The sequence below is a fragment of the Corvus cornix genome, chromosome 11, assembly GCF_000738735.6.
Source record: "Corvus cornix cornix isolate S_Up_H32 chromosome 11, ASM73873v5, whole genome shotgun sequence".
Lineage (NCBI taxonomy): Eukaryota > Metazoa > Chordata > Aves > Passeriformes > Corvidae > Corvus > Corvus cornix.
In genome coordinates this window covers 6,991,559-7,015,018 of record NC_046341.1, presented here as the reverse complement: position 1 = coordinate 7,015,018, position 23,460 = coordinate 6,991,559, and the positions used below count along the sequence as shown (strand labels likewise).

Here is a 23,460-nt window from a genome sequence, read left to right as displayed (position 1 = left end):
CTTCACACTGGGGATCTCCAGCTACAGACCTCTGGGTTCTCTCTTCCACTGAGGGACAGATCCAAATGAAACCCAGACAACAAAAGGTTTTGCCTCCACTTTTCTAAGATTGCCTTGAAAAGCTTTTAAAGACCTATTTTCTGTAGCTTTTTTAATTATTCACTTTCAGCTATTCATTCAGTTAAAATCACAAACTCATCATTACCTGGCTACACTCCATCAACCCCCAATTCCTTCTTTCCTTCTCCTCCACCCAGCAGCCAGAGCTCACCCCATTCTGTTTCCTTCACAGAGGACTCATATCCCACTTCCAACCAGTCCTAATGGGACATCCAAGCTGGTGATATATCTATTAAATTTACCAACTTTAACTCAAAGTGGAGGTAAATGCAGGTGACAATTTGCTCTCTGTGAAGTAACTTTTTAAGAACTCTTCACTACCATCTTCATTTCTGTTACCAGCAATTGAAATTACTTAAGGTACCCTGAAAGAGCTTTTGTCCCCCTCAGATGGAGAAAACACATTCACACAACTCCAACCTCATGTTTTTTCCTGGCTATTTCTTCCCCTTTTAGCCTAAAACCTTTCACCTTTCTGAATATGGTCCTTCACAGAAATACAATCATGCCAGCACCTCCATCCTCTCTTTTTTACCTAAGTCCAAAGAGATGCAAGAGATGCTCGAATGAAAAGTACTTGAGAACTGGCACAACAGTACTTGGAAATACATCTTCAGGACATGCAGGAGAGCATTATTTCCTCTTGCAGGGGTAAGTAACTGCATAAACCTGGAATTTGAGGCAACCCAGGTGCTATTTTGCTGTCCAGATGCATTCAAACGTCAGTCAAATGAGATTCTGGAGAGTGAAATGACCCTCTAAACACCAGGAACAATATTGCTTCAATCTTTTCAAGTCTTATTTAAGGATGGCAAATGTGATGATTTGGAATTTGAAGAAATCTATGAAGTCTGAGGAGCTAGGAACTGTGATACATAACCAGCCTAAACCTTGAGAGGCCCGTCCAGTTTAATGAATCCTAAAGAAGAATAAACTCTGAACAAAAGCACATTGGATTTCTCATTATTCCAATTACTCTAGTTTCACCACTAATGTTGAATATGGAGTAGCTGCAATTAGATTTTTCTTCTGGTCAGCAAACACAAATCAGTTTATTGATCTGTTTACACAGCTGGAGGTTTGATTTGCTGCATCACACGCATCTTTTTTATTTCACTGAAGCTTTTTCTTTAGTAATACGTAAGGCTACATTCTACCACCACAATTTGCAACCCCAGCCCCTGGAGAAATGCATCCACTCTCCAGAAAACTTGCATAAGTTGACAAAACAGCAGTTTTAACTTAGCAAAATCCCATTAACCCTCCAAATTAATACTGCAAGGCACCAGCAGGAGGTTGTGTAGGAGCTGAGGAAGGTTGACACTGGTGTGTTTGGGGAGGACATGAGTGCAGGACGTGAAGTGTGCTCACATGACAGGACTGAAGCAATCCAGAGGAGATTCTGCCCATCTGCTTCCCTGAGGAGAGACAGAGAATGGCTTGGAAGGAAAATGCTCCCATCCAGTGGCCATAAAACATTGGATCAGCTAAACCCTATCCGATAGCCTTGCCTTTAATCTCCATGCTGCAACAACAAACCCTGCTCTTTTGTGGCACAACAATGCCACAAAAATGAAGAGAAGTCACCAATACTTGCACTTCTGTTCCTCTAGAAAATCATTTCAAATGTGATGCAGTTTGAGTACAAACTCTGCTCCCTTTGTTAGACTGTGTTCATTCAGAAGGAAGAAGTTCTGGTGTCTTTCTGCAGAGAAGCACAGAATGGTTTGGGTTGACAGGGACTTTAAAGATCATCTAGTCCAAATCCTCTGCCATGGACAGGGACACTGTGCACTATCCCAGGTTGCTCCAAGCCCCATCCAACCTGGCCCGAACAGTTCCAGGGATGGGGCAGCCACAGCTTCTCTGGGCAGCCTCTGCCAAGGCCTCACCACCCGCACATACCTTAAAAAAAGGTGGAATAGCCATATTTTGAGCTGAACCTCAGCAATACCAGTTAAATGACAACAGAGACTTCCTATAGGTGACCAGCTTTTCTAACAGCTGCAACCATGTCCTCTGTCTGAGACACCTGGTACAGTGTCCGGTTCAAAAACCTCATTTCTCACGAGAAGATCCCTGGATACAGATTTGTTTAACACTGGAGACTATTGACCTCATGCTGGAGGGAGGACTAAACCTCCTCTAGAAAGTAATGTCTGTAACTCTAGAATTTAGCACAGTGACTAAAAACATGATCCAGCAGAATTTAAAAGGAAAGAAAAAAAAAGGGGGAGAGCAGAAGAGCTGCACAAAGCTGTAGAGGGATCTTCTGGTTAGTCACATGCAAATAAAAGAATCATCTGACTTCAAGCTCTGCTTTTAGTCTCAACAGTACCCACTGAAGGAAGGATACATACTGATTTCCTGACTCCTACTTAAGTTACATGTTGTTTCCAAGAGAAGAAAGACAATGTTTATGAGGAAGGTGAGGGAAAGGCCTGGATCTCCCTTGCCAGTCAGTTTTTACAAAAACATGAAGCACAAAGCATGTTATCACAGCTGCAAAAGATGGCTCTTAGTCCAAAAATACTGTATCCCAGTCCCACTGATACCTAGGATGAGTCTGGCTGAGCACTGCAGAAGTCTCAAAGCACCAAAGAGACTGAGAAGCCCCACAGCAGCACACAGATTCCTGCAGGGCTCTCCTACAGAAAACCATCTGATGTCTACTTTGAAGTTTCACAAAATAAAATAGATTTATTGGGAATAAGCCTGCCCCAACAAATAGACTGGGTTTAATGCATCCACTTGGTCAGAGGGTTATTACCCTAATGCCTTCACATCATGCCCTTATCACCATTCGCAGCAACGCTCAGTGCCACGGGAGATGAACACATTTCTGTTGTCATTCCCATTTGATGCTGCACTCCCCATCGTGCAGGCACAGACAGCTTGGTTTGTGCAAGGTGAGCCAAATCAGGGCGTTTTTGTAAATTTTTCAGCTGGGCTTTTCAGCCCAGCCATTCCTTGGCATGACTCACCAGATGGCTGCAGAAGTACCTACATCAACTCAAGAGAGCGACTGGAACTGAGTCCAGAATTAGCAGCACTTCAACCAAGTATGAAACCCATCCCACAGCCTGTCTTACAGCCTCAATGACAATGGGAGAAGCTACCATGGTGGAGAGTGTGGCTCTGGTCCCTCAGGAATGCCAGCTGCTGCTTCTGAGGGTGCACCAGCATTCCCTACAAAAGCATCTCCTGGACTTCTAAGCTACATAAAACACAGGGCACATCACCCATCTGCAATTCCAGCCCTGCTAGGTAACAAACTCAGGGGAAAGCAGCCTCCTTTACAATGCCTTAAAGAGCTCTCAAGTGTGCTATGTTTTATTCAGACGCAGGCTCTGAGCCTGGAGGAGGAGGAGGGGGAGAAGAAAGAGATCTTCCTCTGAGTGTCACTTAGGCTGGGTGATTGCGTGCAGCGATCTGCTCTGTGTGATTAAATCCCTTCACCACCCCTGCTTGTTATTCACATCAGCATAAAAGCTATTGAGGCGCCGGCCACGCCGGCATGTGGGGAACAAACAACGTGTTCTTCTCTGGTTTGAACAACCAACCCACCTCTCTCCCCTGCAGCTGATGCAAGCACGGACGGGGCGAGCACCGCAGAGAGCTCCCAACACGTGTTGGAAACAAACCCTGACCTGTGTGACTGCTGTGAATCTCCTCACCCAATGCTGGACCTAGGCATGACTGGGAGCCAACGCTCCGGAGGCAGAGCAGCTTTCTTTTGATCTGCTGATCAAAATGAGCAGATTTTGGATACCAGAGCAGAGTTCCTGAATTTTACTCTGCCTTCCATGGGAGCTGCTGTAAAAGGGTCATCAAAGCCTGCACTGCAAACAAGTTAACAACTTAAATTTATTTTCTTTTCACAAAAATGACTCAATCTAACACATATGCATGGTGCTGAAGGCAGGGCACATCTCTCCAGCTTCTATTATTTTTCAGAATAGCTGCAACTTAAAATTCTGATGGTTTTGGTGGCAGACAAGTGACAAGCTAGTTTTGAGAAGGAAATTAACTGGACTTGATGCTCTGACGTCCTTTCCAACCTTAATGATTCTAAGAAGGTCCCCAAGAACTCTCTTCATTGCATTACCCATTTATGCATATTGCACCAGTCTTGTCTAATTTAGGAGATTCCCACATGACATCGGAAAACAGAAAGTGTCAACTCCAAAGGAGCAGGTTGGGGACAGGAACTGTGACACAAGACATGGCAAACCAGCCTAGGGCTGTGCTGGGGCTCCAGGAACACCAGGTTTGCACTGTCCCAGGCATGGTTCAGCCCCCGAACAATTGCAACGAGGTGATCAAAACCAACTGGTTCAAAAGAGCTGGAACAAGAAGTTTCCAATGAAAAGATGAAATGTGCTAAAGTCTGCACAGGGCAGATTCCCAAGCATTCAGCATTAATTTGTTGATGTGGGGAGGAGGAATAAGGGAAGGATGAAAGAGGAAAATACAACAGCCCTTTAATAATCCAGAGCATTATAAGTATGCGCAGCCATCTGGTGCGGTGAACTTCTATAACCCAGCTTTTCGAATGGAAATAGCCAGCCCATTTTCCCTGTACAGGCACTGAGTATTCAGCTGGAATCATGCACTAAAATTACAGCAGCTACAAAAACAATAAACACAAAGCTTTTCTCTCCAGCCAGGGGCAGCTCTTCCAAGTGCAATGCTTAGGGAATAGCTGTTAAAATGGGGTAATACCACATTTCAGCTTGGATCGCTTTACGTCTCTCAAAAATGTGTCAGCAAGTTACAGTGTACACAGGGAACTAACCACTACCTGGACTGAAAAATTGTCCATTGAGGAAGATCAGGGTTAAGAGACCTGGACTTGGAAGGATGAAGGTGAAAAGATGAGATCACCAAGTACACCATGCTGGAGATTGCCATGAAAACAGAAGAGTCAGAAATTTCCAAAGGCATTGCGATAGCACCAGCTCCCAGCAGTATTTGCAGTAACTAAACTGGAAAATATCTTTCCCAGTCTGTTCCTAACATATGGGTATGCTGACATCTTCAGTGCTTTTATTCTCAAAAACTCAAATTTGAGCTGAATGATGTTCTCTCACTCTGAACTATTACCTTACGAGAGTATTGGCTGTGAACTGGAGCTGAAGTCAATACGTGTTTCTACGTACAAATTCAGAGTAAGAGCTTAATTAAGAAATGGTGGCTCCTGACAGGGAGGAAAGATCTTCCCCAGGGAGGAAGAATATCTTTCATCATGCTGATTAGTGCAGTGGTGGGGGGATGAACAGATAAGCTTACAACCTCCCACGTACACACAACCCCCTCCTGCAAGCTCCGAGCTGTCGGTGCACAAGCCCTGGGCGCTTACGAGGGAATGAGCAAGGGGGAGTAAATCCTAAGACACTCTTAGCTGCCAGTCCAACCCTGCCCTGCTCCCTGGCTGGCACCAGCTCTCCTCTGCTGCCTACTGGACAGCTCCTTTAACCTTCTCGAGCCCAAACACAACAGACAGATGAATCGCAGAATCATAAAATATCCTGAGCTGGAAGGGACCCACAAGGATCAAGATGAGGAGCTGTGCTGCAAACACCAGCAACATCCAAGCCCCAGCTGCCCCACTGTCTGGCTTGACTCTCCTTTCTTCCTTACAGTCACTCTTTCAGTTTTAATCAGAATCCAACCCTGGCATGGTTTCAGAGGAGGTGAAATGATGCCTCCTTCATCTGAGTATTTCCTGAAAGCCCAGGTTTAGTGCTTCCCAAACTAGGCGAGCGTGGCTCAATGCCACTCCTGGTTTTCTCTCAGAAAGCACTGTTTTGGGTAGGCAAGGTGGATATAACCCATTTTAAAGTAAACAAAACATCAGGAGACACTCTAAGTAGGCTTGCTTGGTTAACCACAATTCAGTCCTGGGTCACTGGTTTATAATTGTCTTTCCGGGCACTATTTGGGACATTTTTGTTAGAATTCAGAGCAGGATAACTGTTCTGGATCCCATTCCAATACACTTCTCTGTATTTTCTTCTCAAATTTCTTTCAGCATCCCAACCATTCAGTGATGGAGACAGAGATCCTGCTGAAAAACAAAGTATGTCACTGACACTGCAGCCAACTGCACATACACAAGGAGGAAAAAGGACAAATCAAAAATTCCTAACTTAACACATTCCTAATTCTGCAGCTATAATCTTACACCAACGTGATCTCTTTCCCTGTTAAAATCCTACCCTTTTCTTACCTACATTGTTGGGGTATTTTTCTTTCCAAAAGAAGATGAAAACATTTCAGTTTGCTATGTGGAATCACACTACCTACTGTTGAGCCTGGTTCAAAAAGACTGTGGAGAAGATCCAGGTGAGAGCTGCCAAGATAGCCAGGGGTCCTGGACACACAGCCTTCAAGGAGGGGGGAAAGGAGCTGGACTTGTTCAGCCTGACAAAGCAAAGTCTAAGGGCAATCTAATAGCATATTACATTTATTAAAAAGTAGTTACAAGGATTACAGAGCCACACAGCAGGTCCAAACAAGGGGCAACAGGGAGAAGCTGCACCTTGGAAGGTCTGTATCAGGAAATACCAGGGGAAGGGTGGTGCAGTCCTGGAAAAGGTCACCAGGGAGGTGGAGGATCTTCATCCCTGAAGCCCTTCAAGACTCAGGAAGACAAAGTCACAGCCAACATGATCTAGTGCTGGCAACACTCTTGTCTCAAGCTGAATGGGATTAGAACTCTCCAAAGGTCTCTTGTAACCAAGGTTTCTACTACTCAAGTGCTTCTCCTCCCTGCCCCCAGCCAGCACTGTCATATCCCCTCCACAGCAGCAGCATATCCCTCCTTCCAACACATATCCCTGCCCAGGCTCCATCTGACATGCTTAACAGGGTCAAGTGTGCCATGAATGTTTCAGAAATAAACATGTGCTGATCAGCTCTGGGTAAATTTGGACAGATATTCAATTACTTTCCTGAAGGAAAGATGTGCTTTAGTTCTCTCTCCTGCTGAGCCACTGACTTTATAAAATTCATAACAACTTTGAGTCCTGCACATTGCTCAAACTGGGTTGACACCAACCTTAGAATTTAAATAGTTAATTCCAGAAGACTGAAGGACAGCACAGTTCCATAAACTTTGCTTCCTTGGGAAATCAGGGTGAAGGCAGGGCTGCAACAAACACACAAGGATCATCCAATCCATCCCACAGTCCCCCAAGGACCCACCCCAGATGCATCACTCCTGACAGATGACTGCCTCACGTGTTCTGCAAGACAGCTTCAGAAATCCTCCGGGTAAACATTTTTTAGGAACAGGAGACACCAGTGTTGTAAAAAGCTCAATGTGAATCTTTCTAAGTGCCGTTTAAGGCTCTTGTTTGACATAATCTGGAAAAGAGATTATTCCTTTTCCTCTTTGAAGCAGCCTTTTACATATTTGCAAACTTCTATGACAACACATTCTCTAGGCCAAACAGCCAAAAATGTTTTACTCTTCCGGACACTGTGGTTTTTTGACTCACAATTGTTTTTGTTGACCTTCTGTCAAGTCTCTCCACTTGGCCCGTGGTGTTTTTGAAGTCTGCTGCCCAGAAGTGTCAGAGCTTCAGCTTGGCATCTGCAGCAGCCACTAAACACAGCAGGATCATACCACACACTGCCTTTCTGTTCATACACATCAGTACATTCACCTTTTCCCACAAGTATGACACCACTCTCACATAATAGTTTGTGATTCATAGACAGATCCTTTTCTGAGAAGCCAACACCTCCTAATTTTCTGTTCTTCACCTATTTTTGTACACTAACTTACTCTTATTTAAAAAAAAAAAAAAAACAACCTACACCTGCTACTGAATTGCTCAAATTTGATAGGGCTATCTGGAACTCAATGCCCTTTGCAGCCATTCCAATTCAATGCCACCTGCAAATATAATGAACATAGCTGCACCTAAACTGGGTTGGTCAATAAATCCTCAAATACCTCTGGACCTTTGGCCATTTCTAGAGAACCACCATCACTACATGTTCCACTTTGTTGATGAGGCACTGGTAAGTAAATGTCACTTTTAACACAGCAGGTTCAGGGAAATACAAGATTTGGTCCCCACACTTTCTGTGCTCACAGTTCATTTCCAAAAAGGGAGTTTTCAGAGACCATGGAACAATTTCATGAAAATAGCTGAAGATCTCTCCAATGTCAGATCCATCCTTGCCAAGCTCCAGTGCTAAACGCTGGAGGTATGGGAACTCCTATAACTTTGGAAGAGGACTTTGCCATGAAATTATTTTACATTCTCAACCAAGTGTCAAGTTTTCCTTAATTTTGCAATATCAGACTCTTGAACGAAACAGTAGCTGAAGAATGCCACCAAGAATTCCTGAAGCTTGTAAAGCTAAAAGCAAATGAAAAAAAAGATGAAGGACTGAGTGTAGAGAGATAAGAAACTGTAACCCAGGCACTCCTATCAGCACTGATAAAACAGTATATAAAGTCTTCTGAATCATCCCAGCTGTAATGAGAAACCTTCCTCACATCTGAGCTACATAATCATTCTCAAAATGATCAGACTATTAAAAAGTCCCTTAGAAATTACTCTTCAGACACACACAAAGGTAGGAAACACACTGAATCAGGCAGAGGAAGGGGAAGCAGAGGTTAAATGATTTGCTAAGAAGCTGTTTGTTAAAAACAATGCATACAGCTTGCTCAACACTTATTCTGCCTACCAAAGCAGAATAAGAAGATATAAGACGATTGATAAAGGGAAGGAATCTTGACCAAAGATCCTGTTTTTGAACCTAAAACTAACTTAAACCAGCCTTGAAGTTTGGACTTGGGCCAGGGACATGAAGAACATGCGCAGGGAAGCAAGGTGAAAAGCTCAGAATGAGGAAGACTCTTTACTTCATCTGAGGAGGAGTCTTACTTCATCCCGGAGACCCCTGCCCACGACCACCAGACAGCACTGCACAAGCCCAACGTGGATGTCAACGACTCTTGGGCTCATTGCAATACCAGGCGAGGCTGGGCGGGGCTGGGTAATGAATATGTATAGGTGTGTTGGGAAACTTAATGAATATGGAACTTGTAACCCGATAAATACCAAGCTGAATGCAGCTGTCAGCACGCACTTGGCTTTGGAGGAGCTATCCCCCATGTGTCCCAGTGCTGGAATAAACATACCTACTGTACTGCTTATTCCAGTAGTGGACTCTTTTCTGCATATCAACACAAACACTTTTATCAGAAAGCTCAATTCCACCTTTTGTGAGATATAAAATCAGACTCTTTGGTTAATCACAGGGAGTGCCTGCCTGAAGCACTGGTGCATTGGATGTGTAGGGAGTACCATGATTATGGAAGTTCACGAGCTGTAGACACACAGCCAGGCATGGGTCCACACCAGCACTTTGGGAACCCTGCAGGAACAGCAGGTATCTCTTAACAGCCACCTCCAGAACGTTCTGCCTCTCCTTGACTTGTGTGAATGGCTCTCATGTCACCAATCAACACTAATCTGGTGCATTAGTAAAAGCTCAGTTTTCAGGAAAATCTATCAAAACATCCAGTTAAAAAAACAAAGGTATTGGAAAACATGCCTCTTTTTTCTACCTTGTCATTCACTCAGGGCAGCAGGGGGGCGGTGAGAGCAGAGAGAGAGGAGCTCATGCTCCAAACCAGGGAACTCAGATGCACCACCACCAGTACAAGCCACCCCTTCCAGCTCCCAACAACTAACCCAGTTCCCTCTGCCTACAGCCTCAGAGCTGCAATTGCAATCTTGTCAGATTTAGGGATTTCAGGGATTAGGTAAAGAGACTGCCAAGAAAACCTCTGGGCTTAGGAAGCACCTTTTTAGCCCTCCAGCCCAACACAAACAGAAATTCCCCAGAACAGTTTTTGCAGTTGAAAAGAGATTTCAATTATGTGATATTAAAACCATGACTTCCTACCTATGCCAAGCACGCTGCTTAACTCCTCCTTCATCACATCCCAGGGCAGGAGCACACTGCAAATGCTAGGGAAGTCCTAAATTCCAGTCAGAGGAAATCTGAAACATCTTTCAATGCCAGATTCTTCCAAATATATCAGGTTCAATTGCCTCTCTCTAAGGCAGGGTCAATTACAGGCCACAAAGTGATTTGCAGCAAGGTACATGTTCACAGCCCTTCCCCACAGAGCTCAGTTTTGATTAAACAAAACTGGCTTTTAACCTGCAGCAAGGCAGCAGCTGGAAGTACAGCCAGGTGCCAGCTCTGCAAAAACTCAAAGCCTCAGCCTGGAGCTCAGAACAGAGTTAGGAAGACGCTGTAATTTTCTCCAGAGTGCAACACTTTTACAGCTCCGCCCTGAAACATCACTTTAAAAACGTTTTATAGGTGCCAGCCACTGCTCCTTGTGCCCCTAGAGCTGCAATGCTGTTCTGGTGTTGTATTTCCATACAATCATCTGGGGCCTCAGGTCCTCAGCAGAGCAGTCCAGCAAATCCATCTGAAGCAGTGCAAGATGTTACCCCAATCCACTCACCCCACAACTTGTGATAAAACTCCCATGTGTGCCACAGCAATGAGAGAACCAGACGAGGGCTCACACCCTGCTCAAGGGCTGCACCTGGCTCAAGCCCACCTCCAGGAGCAGCTGAACTTCCAACACAGACTTCAGCCCCATGGTAACCATTTCCAAGAAAGAGGAGAAGGGGGCAGCTGCTGTATTTAGGGACAGGTTTCCTGCAGGTTGCAGCTCTTCCCACTGCAGAATTAACACACATTCTCACTCTCTGAATCTTGGTCCTCAGTCAGTGAGTGTGCAGTAGCATGTCTTGCCTCAAAATGCACCTCCACTAAGGTATCAGAAAGACAACACATCTGAGGCACAGCTGGAAAACCAAGGATTCTGTCAGCCAAAGGTAAGAGAGGAAACGGCCTAGGCTATTTTTGGGCAAATGTAAAGGAGTCAAAGACACCAACGGTAGCTGATAGATTAAATCCTTTCTGTTAATAATGTGTATTCTGTACAGAGTCAGCTTAATATTCTTTTTTACCCTACCAATGTCCCTTTATTCCTACATCCCTAATTCTGTAGAAATACTATTCTACCATTAAAAGGATTTTATAGGGCCTGCATATGAAGGAATGAAAATATATGTCAAATCACAGCACTGTTGTAAATCCTTTCCCCTCAGATGTGGCTCCTGCCTTCCATTCTTATATTACGTGCCATACACTGTGCACCACTTCCCCAAACCCAATCTTTCATCACAAAAATCTTAACCAAAACACTCAGCTGTTGCCTGTCACTCTGCCTTGAACCTACTGGTATGGACAGCAGCGCTAAGGAAAAAGGGCTGTGAATGAAATCATTGGGAAAAAACCCACATTCCTCTTCCCCATGGAGATTCCTTCCCTGCTTTCTTTGTTTCTAGAGGCTTTGAGGCTTAGACAGAGTTTCCACCCTGTCCTGATGACAAGCACAATTCTGTGAAATGGAAATGGCAGATGTAGGCAGAGGAAGATCATCCCTCTCCTTGCTTACCCTGCCCTAGAATTTGGGGTTCTCCTCACTGCTGTGCTGCAACATAAGCTGAAGCACACAGTAAAAAGGCAAAAGGAGTGATTTTGAAAAAGGTCCTTGTGACACCAATTCCATTGGAGGAAACAACCTTCAAAATGAACCTTAAGATGCAGCCAGAGTGAGGGGAATTGATTTTCAAATGTATACACTGGTTTCAAAGCCCTTTCACAGGGAAAGGTGTTTCTTTACCCTTAAAGTGTTTACCAATGCAGCATGCTGAGTTTTTGCAGGAGCATGGTCACTGATACATGCAGGAGGATGGGAGGATCTTTCAAGTTCTAATTGAGGTTATCATGTTTCCAAAGATGTCCCTTCCTGCAGCGGGAGAGATCTGGACAAACACTTCAGCTGCTGAAGATGGAGCAACACAAACACACCTATCCTCACACCCACTGAGCTGGTGCATTAAAAGAGAAAAAAGAGCAGAAGCCAAGGGAAGTCCATTCATTGGGCTGGCCTCAGTGTTCTGTGCCTGGTTTGGAGAGGAGCTTTCATCCTGTTCAAGTGCTCCAGCTCTTCAAAGGAGAGCAGAGTGCCCTTTTCAGCAGAGCCCTGCAACTGCAGCTCGCCAACACTCTCGTTGTTCTACTTCAAAATCACCGCTTTCACACAGCCATGTGAAATGCAAAAGCACATTCCTCTGTAAATTGATGGGGTTTTACTTTTTCCAGGCAAAGGGCTCAACAATTTATATAAAAAACAATTCTTCCCTACACAGGAAAAAAAGCTAGCTCTAGTTTTTAGAAAAAAAATGCCTGCATTACTCTAAGAACAAGACTTTTGTAAAACACTTCTACCATCTAATGTGGCTCACAGGAAAAAACAGCAGCTGCTCTAAGTAAAAAGCTCTTTCTTCCCCCACGAAGGCTAAAAAGTCCCAGAGACTTGTATGCTCATGCCAGTAAGTACTGCAAATGTGTTTTAAAACCTTGCCTTCAGCTGCCCTGTCCCTGTTTTCCTTGTTACACTATATTCAACAGCTTGGGCCACTCAAACTCCAGGGAAAAGAAAGGAAAATTGGCCACCCTGCTGCTTTGAAATCTCTCCTCTCTTCTGGCACAGACATCAGAGGCCAAGGTGATGACTGCCCTGCAAAAGCATCTAATGGGTCTAAAGACCATCTTGGCACAGCCATGGAAGGCAACACTGTGTGTCAGTGTGACCTTCTGGGGACCCCACAAGTGAGGGGTCCTGCTGCATCCAGACCCTCCCAGGCACTGAGCCAATGGAGAACTTCCAGAAGAATCAGGTGGCTTTGCATTGAGCTCCTCTTAGAGCCAAGAGCAGCTCTACAGTTTGTAAAGGTAAATCTTCAATAAAGGGAGGCACCTACCAGCGTTTCTGGCCTCTTGTACATACATGACTTTATCTCCTGCATTAAAATATATATATATATAGGACCAAGGGAGCATTAGAGGGCAGTGGTGCTTCTCTGTTCCTGGCTATATTTTAAACTTGCTTTTATTGTTTTCCCAAAGACATACTCCAGTCCAATTTCAAGGAAGCTGGGCTGCCTTACTGCTCATCCTAAACAGGAGCTGTACTACGATGAGATCACCAGAGACAGAATTTTCCCTCCTTCAGAGTAGTTGCTACCCTTTAACCAATTTAATTAGCACATAACATATTACACAAAACTTGATGATACATAACATTAAAGGTATGAACTGCAGGAAAAAACACGGACACATTTATAAGGCAAACTAAGTATAAAATAGAAAATAAAGGTAATATGGTGTGAAATACTTAATTTTTTTCTAAACTGGTATATTTTGATAAAGTGGTTATACTTTTATCATCAAAACAACAAAAGACTGATTTTTTTTTAATTACATAGGCATATGTAATTAATTTTAAGTGACCAAAAGTACAAACATGCAGGAATCTCTCCAGGACTGGAAGCCAGCCAGACCTGCCACAGCATCAATGCAAAACTTACTGCATTGCAAAACTTTTGTAAAAAGCCTCATCCAAAGTTTCAGAATGCTTGTCCTACACTCACTGAACTCTTCTGCAAAGTGATAATGATTATGGAGAGATTTTCTGTGATATGCAAGTATAATTTTCTCCCTCTCCTATAGGAGATCATTTTTACAGTAAAATACAAGTATGCAGAATAGAAAGTTGAGGTGCCACTATACATTTCCATCTGCAGCTTTTAGGGGAAGTAGGTTACCAAGAATAATTACAGTTTCTTTTTGTTGCTTGTGCCTTTTTTAGATTAAGTTTGTCATTTGATAGGAAATCCAACCACAGTCATCATAATTCATAACACAGTGACTGATCAGTCCCTCTGGGGCGGGATGGGCCATTCAGCAACCAGCTCACAACTGACTCACAAGCAGTCTGGGTTCAAGCTCTACCATATTCTCTCTCAAAACACTGAATAAATGCAGGAAGTTAATATTAAAATTTGACAAGCCTGTCACCTGTCTCCTCCACTATGTGTCACAAGGGATTTGAGGGATTACAAGTCCTCCACAGCCTTTTAACCAGCCCCCACAACGAAGACAATTAAAAGGATACTTTGGAAATGCTCTGCAGACATGCTTGGGTAAGGACTCATCCTGTAAGCACACATCAGCTGCCTTGGAATGGCTTTATTTTTATCTTGCTTTCAGTCAGGTAGCACAGGTAGTTTGTTTGCTAATGCACTGCCTGTACTTTCCATGCTTCCTGCTTCTGCTATCAGCTGCAGGCAGGAAAAACTGCTTGGGGAGAAAGTGGTTTGTCTTTTTACTCACACAGACTGAGTCTGTTGTTATGGGAACACCATTCATGCTACTCATCCAGAGTAACTTGGTTTTCCTGTAACTAAGGGCGTTCTTCCAACCTGAATCTATCCATACAGGGTCTGCAGAGTTTACTCAAAACCTGCATATAACTTGGTGCTTTAAACTCCAAGTTAGGGCAGAAGATCATAAAGGTTCTGAATGTTCAAGGAGAGAAAAGTAGAAATGCAATGCACATACAATTTGCAAGTTAGGCTTCTCCTTTGGCTCAAAAATATGTGGCTTAGGGACTTCTTTATCCACACTTGGCACTTTTTTGTGTCATTCTCCCCATCAGTGTGTCTTCCATGAATTCATCCAGTTGCTCTTCAAACTCAGGCAAACTTCCAAGGTCCACAGCCCTCGTTTTCATCCTCTGAAGAAGTCTGTATCATCAGAGACTGTGAAGGTTTGTTAGGGAACTTTCTCCTGCTGGCTTTAAGGCAGAAGGGAACAGATCCTTCAGACTTCAGGTTTTGTCTTTCCCTATGGAACTGACCATGTATTTCACATTTGTGCTTATCAGCAAACTGCTGAGCCATGCGAAGGCCACTATCACAATACAGCTGCAAAGTTCCTTCAAGAGATTTTGGTGAGGATTTTTATCAAAAACCATTGGAAAATCTAAGTCACACAAAACCAGATAATCTCTCCACAGGCTGCTAAGTCTCTTGCAGAGCTCCTACAGACTTGCAATGCCCAATTTCCTTCATATATCAAGCATGTCCCTCCTAACTGCCCGTTTATCAATGCATCCACTTGCACCACTATTTAGAACAAGCTTTTCTGGTTATTTGATTAAGACGTGTTCCCACAGCGGCACACACCAACCTCACCCACTGTGAGCATACCACAAAAAGTTGATTCTGTTCTACGAACAGGAGAACAGCCTATGAGAGAAATTATTTGCCCAGATCAGATATCAAAACCAGAACAATTCATACACCTCAGCTAAGTTTCCCAATTTATCCAGAGCATACATTATCTTCCACTTATTCCAGCAATTTTCCCAGGTGTGTAAAGCAACATAAAAGTACTGGTATTCAACAGAAGGAGAAGCTTTGAAACAGAACCAGAGCAAGCCTGTCCTAGCAGGATAATGATGGTCCAATCTTCAATTCTGCACTTTCAAATTCAAAGGATACTAAGAATGGAATTCCAGCTTTATTCCTCAGTCGACTTTCTAAGCTACAAAGAGATCCCAGAAATCAGTTTTAACTCCAAGATTTCAATTAAAAATTAAATTAAAAATATGTCCAACCTTCTTTTTAGTAAGTTCTAACAAAAATAAGTGAAAAGGAACGATTTTTCAGCAGGCTACATCCAAAGCAGCGTCAATAGCCCACCTAACCCTTACTCAGGGTGCTCAGGAAAAAAAGCACACCATGTTACAAAGCCAGCTGTCCTTCCTTCCTCATCCTAGCCATTACTCGAAGCAGTTCAAAAAGTACAGAAGGAGATACAAGAGATAATCAGAGCAGTGATGTCAGCAGTACCTGAATAACCTATTGTGGGAGACCTCTCCTATTGATCTGCTAATGGCCTCTTCAAACAGACCTCACACTCCAGGAACAGGAGCCGGGGTAAGAGGGTCCCAGTCAGAAAGCAATTACATTAGCTGGACTTAGGATCACTTGTTTTTCCAAGAAAATGGAGCTGCTTCTCAGGTCATCGTGCACCTCCGCTTTTGTTTCTCTTTCAATACAGCTTTGTCCTCTGTGACCACGTTTTGGGGCCAGACCTTTCAAAAAGCAGGACTCTGCACTGAGACTCAGGGCACTGCTGCTGCCTGCCATGGTACTGCTTGAAGACAGCTCCCTCCTTCCCCACTGGAAATGTCTGAGCCACACAGCCCAAGCTGTCAGCTCTGGGCATTGTACTTCACAGGCGTCTTTCAACATTTTCTCTTCTGTTTCAGATCCTCAACTTTCAGATTACAGAGAAGAAAAGCAGTTGTTCCCATGAAACCTCTGCTTCTGCATCCATCCAAGACAGATGCTTTCGGCAATGCACTTGATTATTCTGCCCACTCCTGCTCCAAAGAAACCAGGACTCAGAGCTCCTGCCATTCCCATTAGCCTGTCAAACTTACCAATAGCCTCATTTCTGACATCTTCCCACTTCTTCCAGTGTAACACACACAAAAAAAGAGCCATTTTCTGTGAACGTCAAAATACAGAAGCATTTAGAAATCCAGAAGATGGCTTTAAGAGTGCTGGCAAGATTGTGGGAAACACACCAGACACCTTTAAATCTCTGGCTCACTTTGTTTTCTCCTCAAGTTTATTCACAAAATGAGCAGCCTCTTTACTGCATCTCCTGCCAATACATGCCTACAGTCAAGCACTGTGCAATTTAGGGGCATAGGCTTAATTACACTGGTAAATTAAAGCACCCATTTTCCCTGGCTCTAGAGGAACAGAAAGCATCCAGGCAACAGATACAGGCTACTGGCTGACACATATTTGCCTTCCAAGCAGTAAAACATCGACAGCTTTTCAAAACAATCACTCATGTCACACACAGGATCCTTAACAGCCTCCTAAAATGTGTAATTTGTGGTGGCATAACAGGTAAAATGCCTCAGGCTTGTGCACTGACACTTTCAAAATAGAGAGTCTAATGGTTTCTCTGTGCCACTTGTGCTACCTCTGCACGTATAACATACAAGTCTCCAGTGGCCTAATTGCAATCCACAATATTTCTCAAAATCAGTCCGTTCTGGCACAAGGACCAGTGGACATCAAAGTAAATTACTCCAGGGAACCTTCAAAACACTCAATTCACTCTCTCCAGATTGCCTATGGCTGCACTGAGTTTGATCAGCTGATGAGACCTCCTTCAATTGCTAATTTTTTTGGAGGAAGGGCCCTAGTCTGTTCGCTCATTCTTCAAACAGAAGCCAGCCCATACCTTTGGTTATGCACACTGCCTTTCTACACATGCTTTTCAGCTCTGTATTTTTATCCAGAGGACACAGACCTGCACTCAATAGTCAAAGGCATGGCACGGCAAAGACATGACAGTAGCAACACTCATTCCTACCAGCTGGTTTTTGATCAGAAGTATCACAATAATATTAAGAAGTGTTTAATTTCAAATTGTTTCTTCTGAAGAGCAAGAAGCACCTTCAGGCCCCACTATCATTTACAGAATGCCTAAAAATTATCCCCCAAGACTCCTCTTTCCATACTTACCTATGAAAACTATACTTCAATCCTCCATTTTCTCACATACCAAGCTCAGGAGGCAATGCAGATCAATTTTTGAAATAATCACATCTCCAGCAAGTGCCGCTTGCCTGCCATAATCCTGTCTTTCAGCAAAGCTATTTTCCATAATACACTTGGATTTCTATCAGAAATCAGGCTAGTGCCACATTTCAAACACCCTGGCACAAGTTTCAACTGCAAAGCCTCAAGCAGCAGCTTACCACAGCCAAGGTCTCCCCAGCTAGAAACCCACAAGCATCCCAGTTGTTCTACAGGAAGTTTCCTCTTTCTGTGCACACATTTTTTAAAGGAGCTTGCTACACTGCACTGGGAACAGATAGAAAATGGGAAAGGATTTTAAAAGCCAGAATCACAAATATTTTTTTACCCTTGGTAATGTCACCACCCACAGGACAGCCAGCTTCTGGTCATCACAAAGACCCACTTAGGGAGAGCTTCTTGCTTGACTACCCCTCACCACACTCACCTCGCCTGAGTAACTGTACTTTCCCTTCAGGATCTGCCGGTACAGGCGGGTGCGGTTGTCATCCTCAAAGGGCATCGTGCCGCTGAGGAGAATGTACGAGATCACCCCCAGTGCCCACATGTCCACGGAGTTCGTGTAGGGCTTCCTGACCAGGATCTCAGGAGCAATGTACTCCGGAGTGCCACACGTGGTTTTCATCAGGCAGTCATCTCCCTTCTTCCGCGCGCTCGCCAGCCCAAAGTCCGTGATCATGATCTTGGAATCCGTTCCTGGGTGGTAGTACAGCAGGTTCTCCGGCTTCAAGTCCCGGTGGGTGATCCCCAGCGTGTGCAGGTACCTCACCCCATCCAGCACCATCTGCAGCACGCGCGTGGCGTCCCTCTCGGTGAAGGAGCCTTTGGCAATGATGCGGTCGAAGAGCTCTCCGCCGGTGGCCAGCTCCATGACCATGTACACGCGGTCCTGGGTCTCAAACACCTCGATGAGCTGGATGATGTTGGTGTGGCGGACGCGCCGCAGGACGCTCAGCTCCGACTCGCACACCTCCCGCCCTTCCCGGTACTTGGTCTCGATCATCTTGATGGCGTAGGGCTGCTTGGTGGCCTTGTGCTCCACCCGCACCACGCGGCTGAAGCTGCCCCTCCCGATCAGCGCTTTGATGTCGTACTTGGCCGTCACTCGGGGGTCGAACTTGGCGCGGTATTTGGCCACTTTGTTCTTGCGGGGCTCGGGCTGGTGGGCGGGCAGGGGGTTCCCGGGATAGGGGTTGGCGTGATGCGGAGGGGAGGGAGAGCCAGCTTTGATGACAGCCCCGCAGTCATCTTTGATGAAATGCTTGTATATGTCACTGTGGCCTGTGTAAGGTTCGACTTTTTTAACCAGGTCTAGCTGCACATCTTTGGGGGGCTCGGGAAGCACTTTGCTTGTCCCACAGCCCATCACTGACTGGTGTTAATTCCCTATCAAGGCATGTTCCCAGGGGAGCATCAGCAGCAACCACATCCGGGGCAATTCCCACATCTGAATCTTAGAAAAATAATGAGAAGAAACAAATAAAGAGGAATCAAGGTAGTAAAGGTTCAAATGGAGGAGAAAAAAAAATTAAAACAACAGGGCCATGCTATCACAAACTGAGGATTTGGGATTTTCACTTCTCCCTACTATAGAACATGCACGGCGCTCTGCTGTTTTCATCTCAAGTGAGTGAAGGCAGTGCCTACAAATGCCCAGTCACGGTCAGAACAGATGTGTCCATGGAAATTACACAGTATCTCTCTTTATTAAGGATACTTTGTTTTCTGCTCCCTGCTGAGCACTGAATCAGTCACAGAGCAGTTGAGGCTGCATGAGACTTCTGGAGGTCTTTTTGTCCAGACACAATTGCTTAATAAAAATCAAGTAAAGGAAAAAGTCAATCATTTTCTTTCATTTTGTTAAGGAAGTTTTAACTTCCTCAGTCAGCAGCAAATGCAATCCTTATAGTTCTGAGTTTTCTCACTAGAAGGTCCACAGAGTACCTCAGCAATTTGTTCACTTAACACATCTTCCCAAGATTTTCTTTATATTCAACTTGTACACTGTCTTAAGCCTCTCACTACTTTCCTCCTGGGGATCAATGGAATAGCACAAGAGGCAGGGAATATGGAGCCAGAGCACACTGGTTTTAAGGTGCGTTCTACCACTGAACTTGCTGCAGCCCCTGCTAAAAGGGAGGTGCTCACTTACCCAGAGCACCTTTCAGTCAGCAAGCCCTGAGAAATCAAGGCGGGCTTTCACATCTTTCAACAACCTCAACTTTGCTTTGTTTTGCCTCTTTAGGCACCAAGTGGCACTTCTGGCTTTCCATATGGAGCTGCATGTAAGAAGTAGAATTCCTACCAGCTGTTCCAGACTAGGAGCTCTTGCTCATCACACTGTATCCCAACAAAACCAAATGAGCTGCACTTGGGCAACTCTTTATGTGCTGATTAAAACAATATGACTGGTCAGGGGATGGGGAAGCCACCTGTGGCTCTGGCAGTCACTGGGCAGTTTCACATTTGCCATTTTTGACTCAGAGCCCATCAACAGGTGCCTGAGCCTTCACAGGAGGCTACAGAAAACATTAGCCTTGGAAATGTGATTTTAGGTCTTACCATCACCAGGTGTACCTCCACTCACACACCACCTCTCCAAGCAACTACTCAGCATGAACAGCAGAAAAGGAACCCCAGCCAGTCTTCCATCAGGAGAAGCAGGTGGAGAAATAAGAAACGTTTTAAAGGGACACACAGAAGAAGTTCAGGACTCTACATCCAACCTGGAAAGAAAACCAGGCTTTAGTTAAGATTCGATTTCATAATCGATCATCAAAGTAACTTCTCAAGGCAGAGGCCCTCCTGGCAGCACCCTGAAGTCAAACAACCCAGCCATGCACAGACATGCCTGTAGTAGGGTGCAGGCAGCAGAAATAAAAAACAACTTCACAGAAAGCTTAGCTAACTTTCACCAAGCACTGCGCTGGAAGTGAGGCTTCATTCAAATTAAAGCACCACGACAAAAAACTAAGAGTTCTGGCTAGTCCTGAATAATGCCTCCCTTGAACAGTTTTCCCAGCATTATTGAACCTTAAAGCATATTAAGTGACAGAGAAATGGAACGAGAGCATCCATAAACAAGACTACTACAGAGTAATTCAACATGTAGAGAAGGACTTGTGTAAAACATCCCACCCGTAAATAAAACCAAAGAGAAGGACCAAACACTTGAAAAATATCATCTATAAATCCACTAATGGCATTAACTGAGGTCTGGCAGCAACTCCAGCGTGTCAGTAGCTCCTCCTTGTACACTTAAGTGTTCCAGTGAAGGCTACAGAAGCTCAGAGCCGCACACCAGACTCAGCAACAAAACACTTAACTCAACCTTAGTACAGGAAATGCTCCTGTGCAATAATCACCAAGAACGTGGGGAAAGGAATTAAGATAAATGGGGCATTACAAGCTCTCTGAGTGGGAAATCACATACTTGGCAGGTGGCAAACTATCTGAGCTACGGCTGGAAGTGGTGGGAAGGAACATGGGATTTATGCTTCTCCCCTTGGCGATTCAGTTCCTCGCCTACCGTCTCACTGACACATCTCAAATGTGCTTCTCACAGCCTGACATAAATCCGACACAACCTGGCATTCCCAGTGCAAGGCCCTGGTGGATTTCGGAATGAAAACCTGGGGCTGGGGCTGCTGCACTTGTGCCAGAATCAGTCAAACCAACCGGGATTTCCAAAACTCTGTTTTCAGAACTCATCCCAACCCAGGCCGTTTGTCGCCATCCTGGAAAGGGGACCCAGGGCCGGGCCGGTGCCGGGAGCCCATCCCGCAGTAGGTTCGGCTCCAGGCCTGCGAAGCACCACGCCCGCCCCACTGAGGGGACACTCCGGGACCGGACAGGGCTCCCTCCCCGGCCCGCCCGTCCCCGCGGCCCAGCGCCCCGGGCAGCGGCAGGGCTGAGGCACCGGGGCCCGCCGCGCCCGCGCCTTCCGGGCCGCACCGCCACCGCCCCAGATGGAGGAAGGAGAAGGGAGGGGAGGGGAGGCGAAGGCGGGGCGGAGGCGGAGCCGGTGCCGGGCCAGGCTGTCCCGGGGGCGCCGATCCCGGACTCACCTCGGCCCGCTCCGGCCGCGGCGCGGCACCGCCTCCTGACGTCATCACCGCGCGCCGGGGACGCCCGAGGGGCGGGGACAGCGCGCGCGGCGATTGGCGGAGGGACGGGGGCGGGGCCGAGGGGCGGGGCCGAGGGGCGGGGAGGGTGGGGCGCTTTACCGCCCCCTGCCGGGGCCGCCGGCAGCGAGCGCCCGCCCGGGACCCGCCCGGAGACGGCCCCGGCCCCGGCCCCGGCCCCGGCCCCGGCCCCGGCTGCGGGAGCGTGCGGGGCCCCGGGGCCTCAGCGCTCACCTGCGGCCTCTCAGCCCCGCCTGGGACTCCTCAGCCCCGCCTCGGACCCCTCGGGGCTCTGGAACCCCCCCAGCCCCATCCCGGACCTCTCAGCCCCGGGCCCCCTCAGCCTCACGGGCCCCTGGAACTCCTCACCGCCATGGACCCCAGGGCTCACCCCCTCACCGCTCTGGCTCTGCTGTTGCCCACAAAATCGGGTTTGTTCCTTGGTGTGCCCCGAGCCCACAGTGACACGCTCCAGAGAGACATCGACTGTTTATTTCAGAGCTGCCCCAGCCGGGGTGCTCGGTGCTATTCCACAAATCCAGCACACCCCACCGGACTCTCCCTGCCATTATTTACACTGAGAAGTTCAGGCTTAGTGATTTCCCAAGCACAGCCCCTCTATTAAGATTGGTTAGTAATTTCCATAGAAATCACGTAACTCCAGGTAACTTCAGCTCATCCTCAGGGGAAGGCAGGGTCTTTTTGACCCGTGGAGTGATTTTTAGTGCTACAATGAAGATAGCTCAGCTCTAGGATACATGGAAATGGAGTATTTTGCCAAGTTAGCAATGTTTACATAGACAAACACCAGCATCTTAGTTTATTATATCCCTAAATCTTGTTAGTTTCAGGATATACTTGAGTGAGGGATGCTGGCTGCTGCCTGTCCCACTGATTAGGTCTCCTTTTTTGCTGATTAGGCTTGAAAGTATACAAAGGTCTTACATTAAAGAACATCCTGCCTTAAGATAATATTGACTATTCCTCATTTTGCAACACTGGGACCCTCTTCAGCCCCGTGGGCTGAGCGGTGGCCCCCTGCCAGGGACGATATTCCTGCTCCCCATGCTCCTGCCTCGGAAGAGTGGCCACAGTGCCTCCTCTTTGGAGCCAAATTCAGCTCTGACAGCTCCCCAGCAGCGCCTTGGAGCCCACAGCCCATGGAGCAGCTCCGAGGGCTCCCCGCTGGGCTGCGGGACTCTGGAAAAACATTCCCTTTGCAAGAGAATTGCCCGGAAGCACTGGTCCTTTTCCTTGGCAGGGAAAACCCAGTCCCAGTGGGATAGCTCTTGTGCACAGCAGAATAACGAGGCACATTCCTTTCTCCTTTCTTTTCCCCAGCTACAAAGTGCCACAAAACCCGCAAAGTTTGCTTGGTAACTGCCTGTGGACTTTCTTCCTCATATCCTTTCCTCATCCTCAAACAAAACACTCCGCGTCCCGGCCCTGGATGACCTGAAAGCAGGGGGATGAGGGATGACACCTCGCAGGAATGCTGACAGCACTCCTTTCCCTCGGGGACATACAAACACGACGCTGTCGGGCTTGTTTTCCAGCCTGTCACGTCATTCCCGAGGCGGTTCAGGTGGAGCGGGACTATTTTCACACTCCTACCA

At 46.1% G+C, this 23,460-nt stretch overlaps 1 protein-coding gene across 3 annotated transcripts in view; it reads right to left on the bottom strand.

Moving 5' to 3' along the window:
* PSKH1 (protein serine kinase H1) overlaps positions 1-21,845 on the bottom strand; it is a 31,138-nt gene extending 9,293 nt beyond the window's left edge. Inside the window, exons 1-3 of one of the 3 annotated variants that reach the window (XM_039558308.1) lie at positions 21,788-21,845; positions 20,283-20,446; positions 18,148-19,173 (exon numbers count right to left, since the gene is read on the bottom strand). In XM_039558308.1, coding sequence (XP_039414242.1) covers positions 18,148-19,086 — 939 coding nt within the window. In that variant the 5' untranslated portion in view covers positions 19,087-19,173; positions 20,283-20,446; positions 21,788-21,845. Of the gene's footprint in view, positions 1-18,147; positions 19,174-20,282; positions 20,447-21,398; positions 21,524-21,787 lie in introns of those variants that run through there. The other 2 variants (XM_039558309.1, XM_010403443.3) reach the window with 2 other exon arrangements.
* Positions 21,846-23,460: the final 1,615 nt, after the last annotated feature.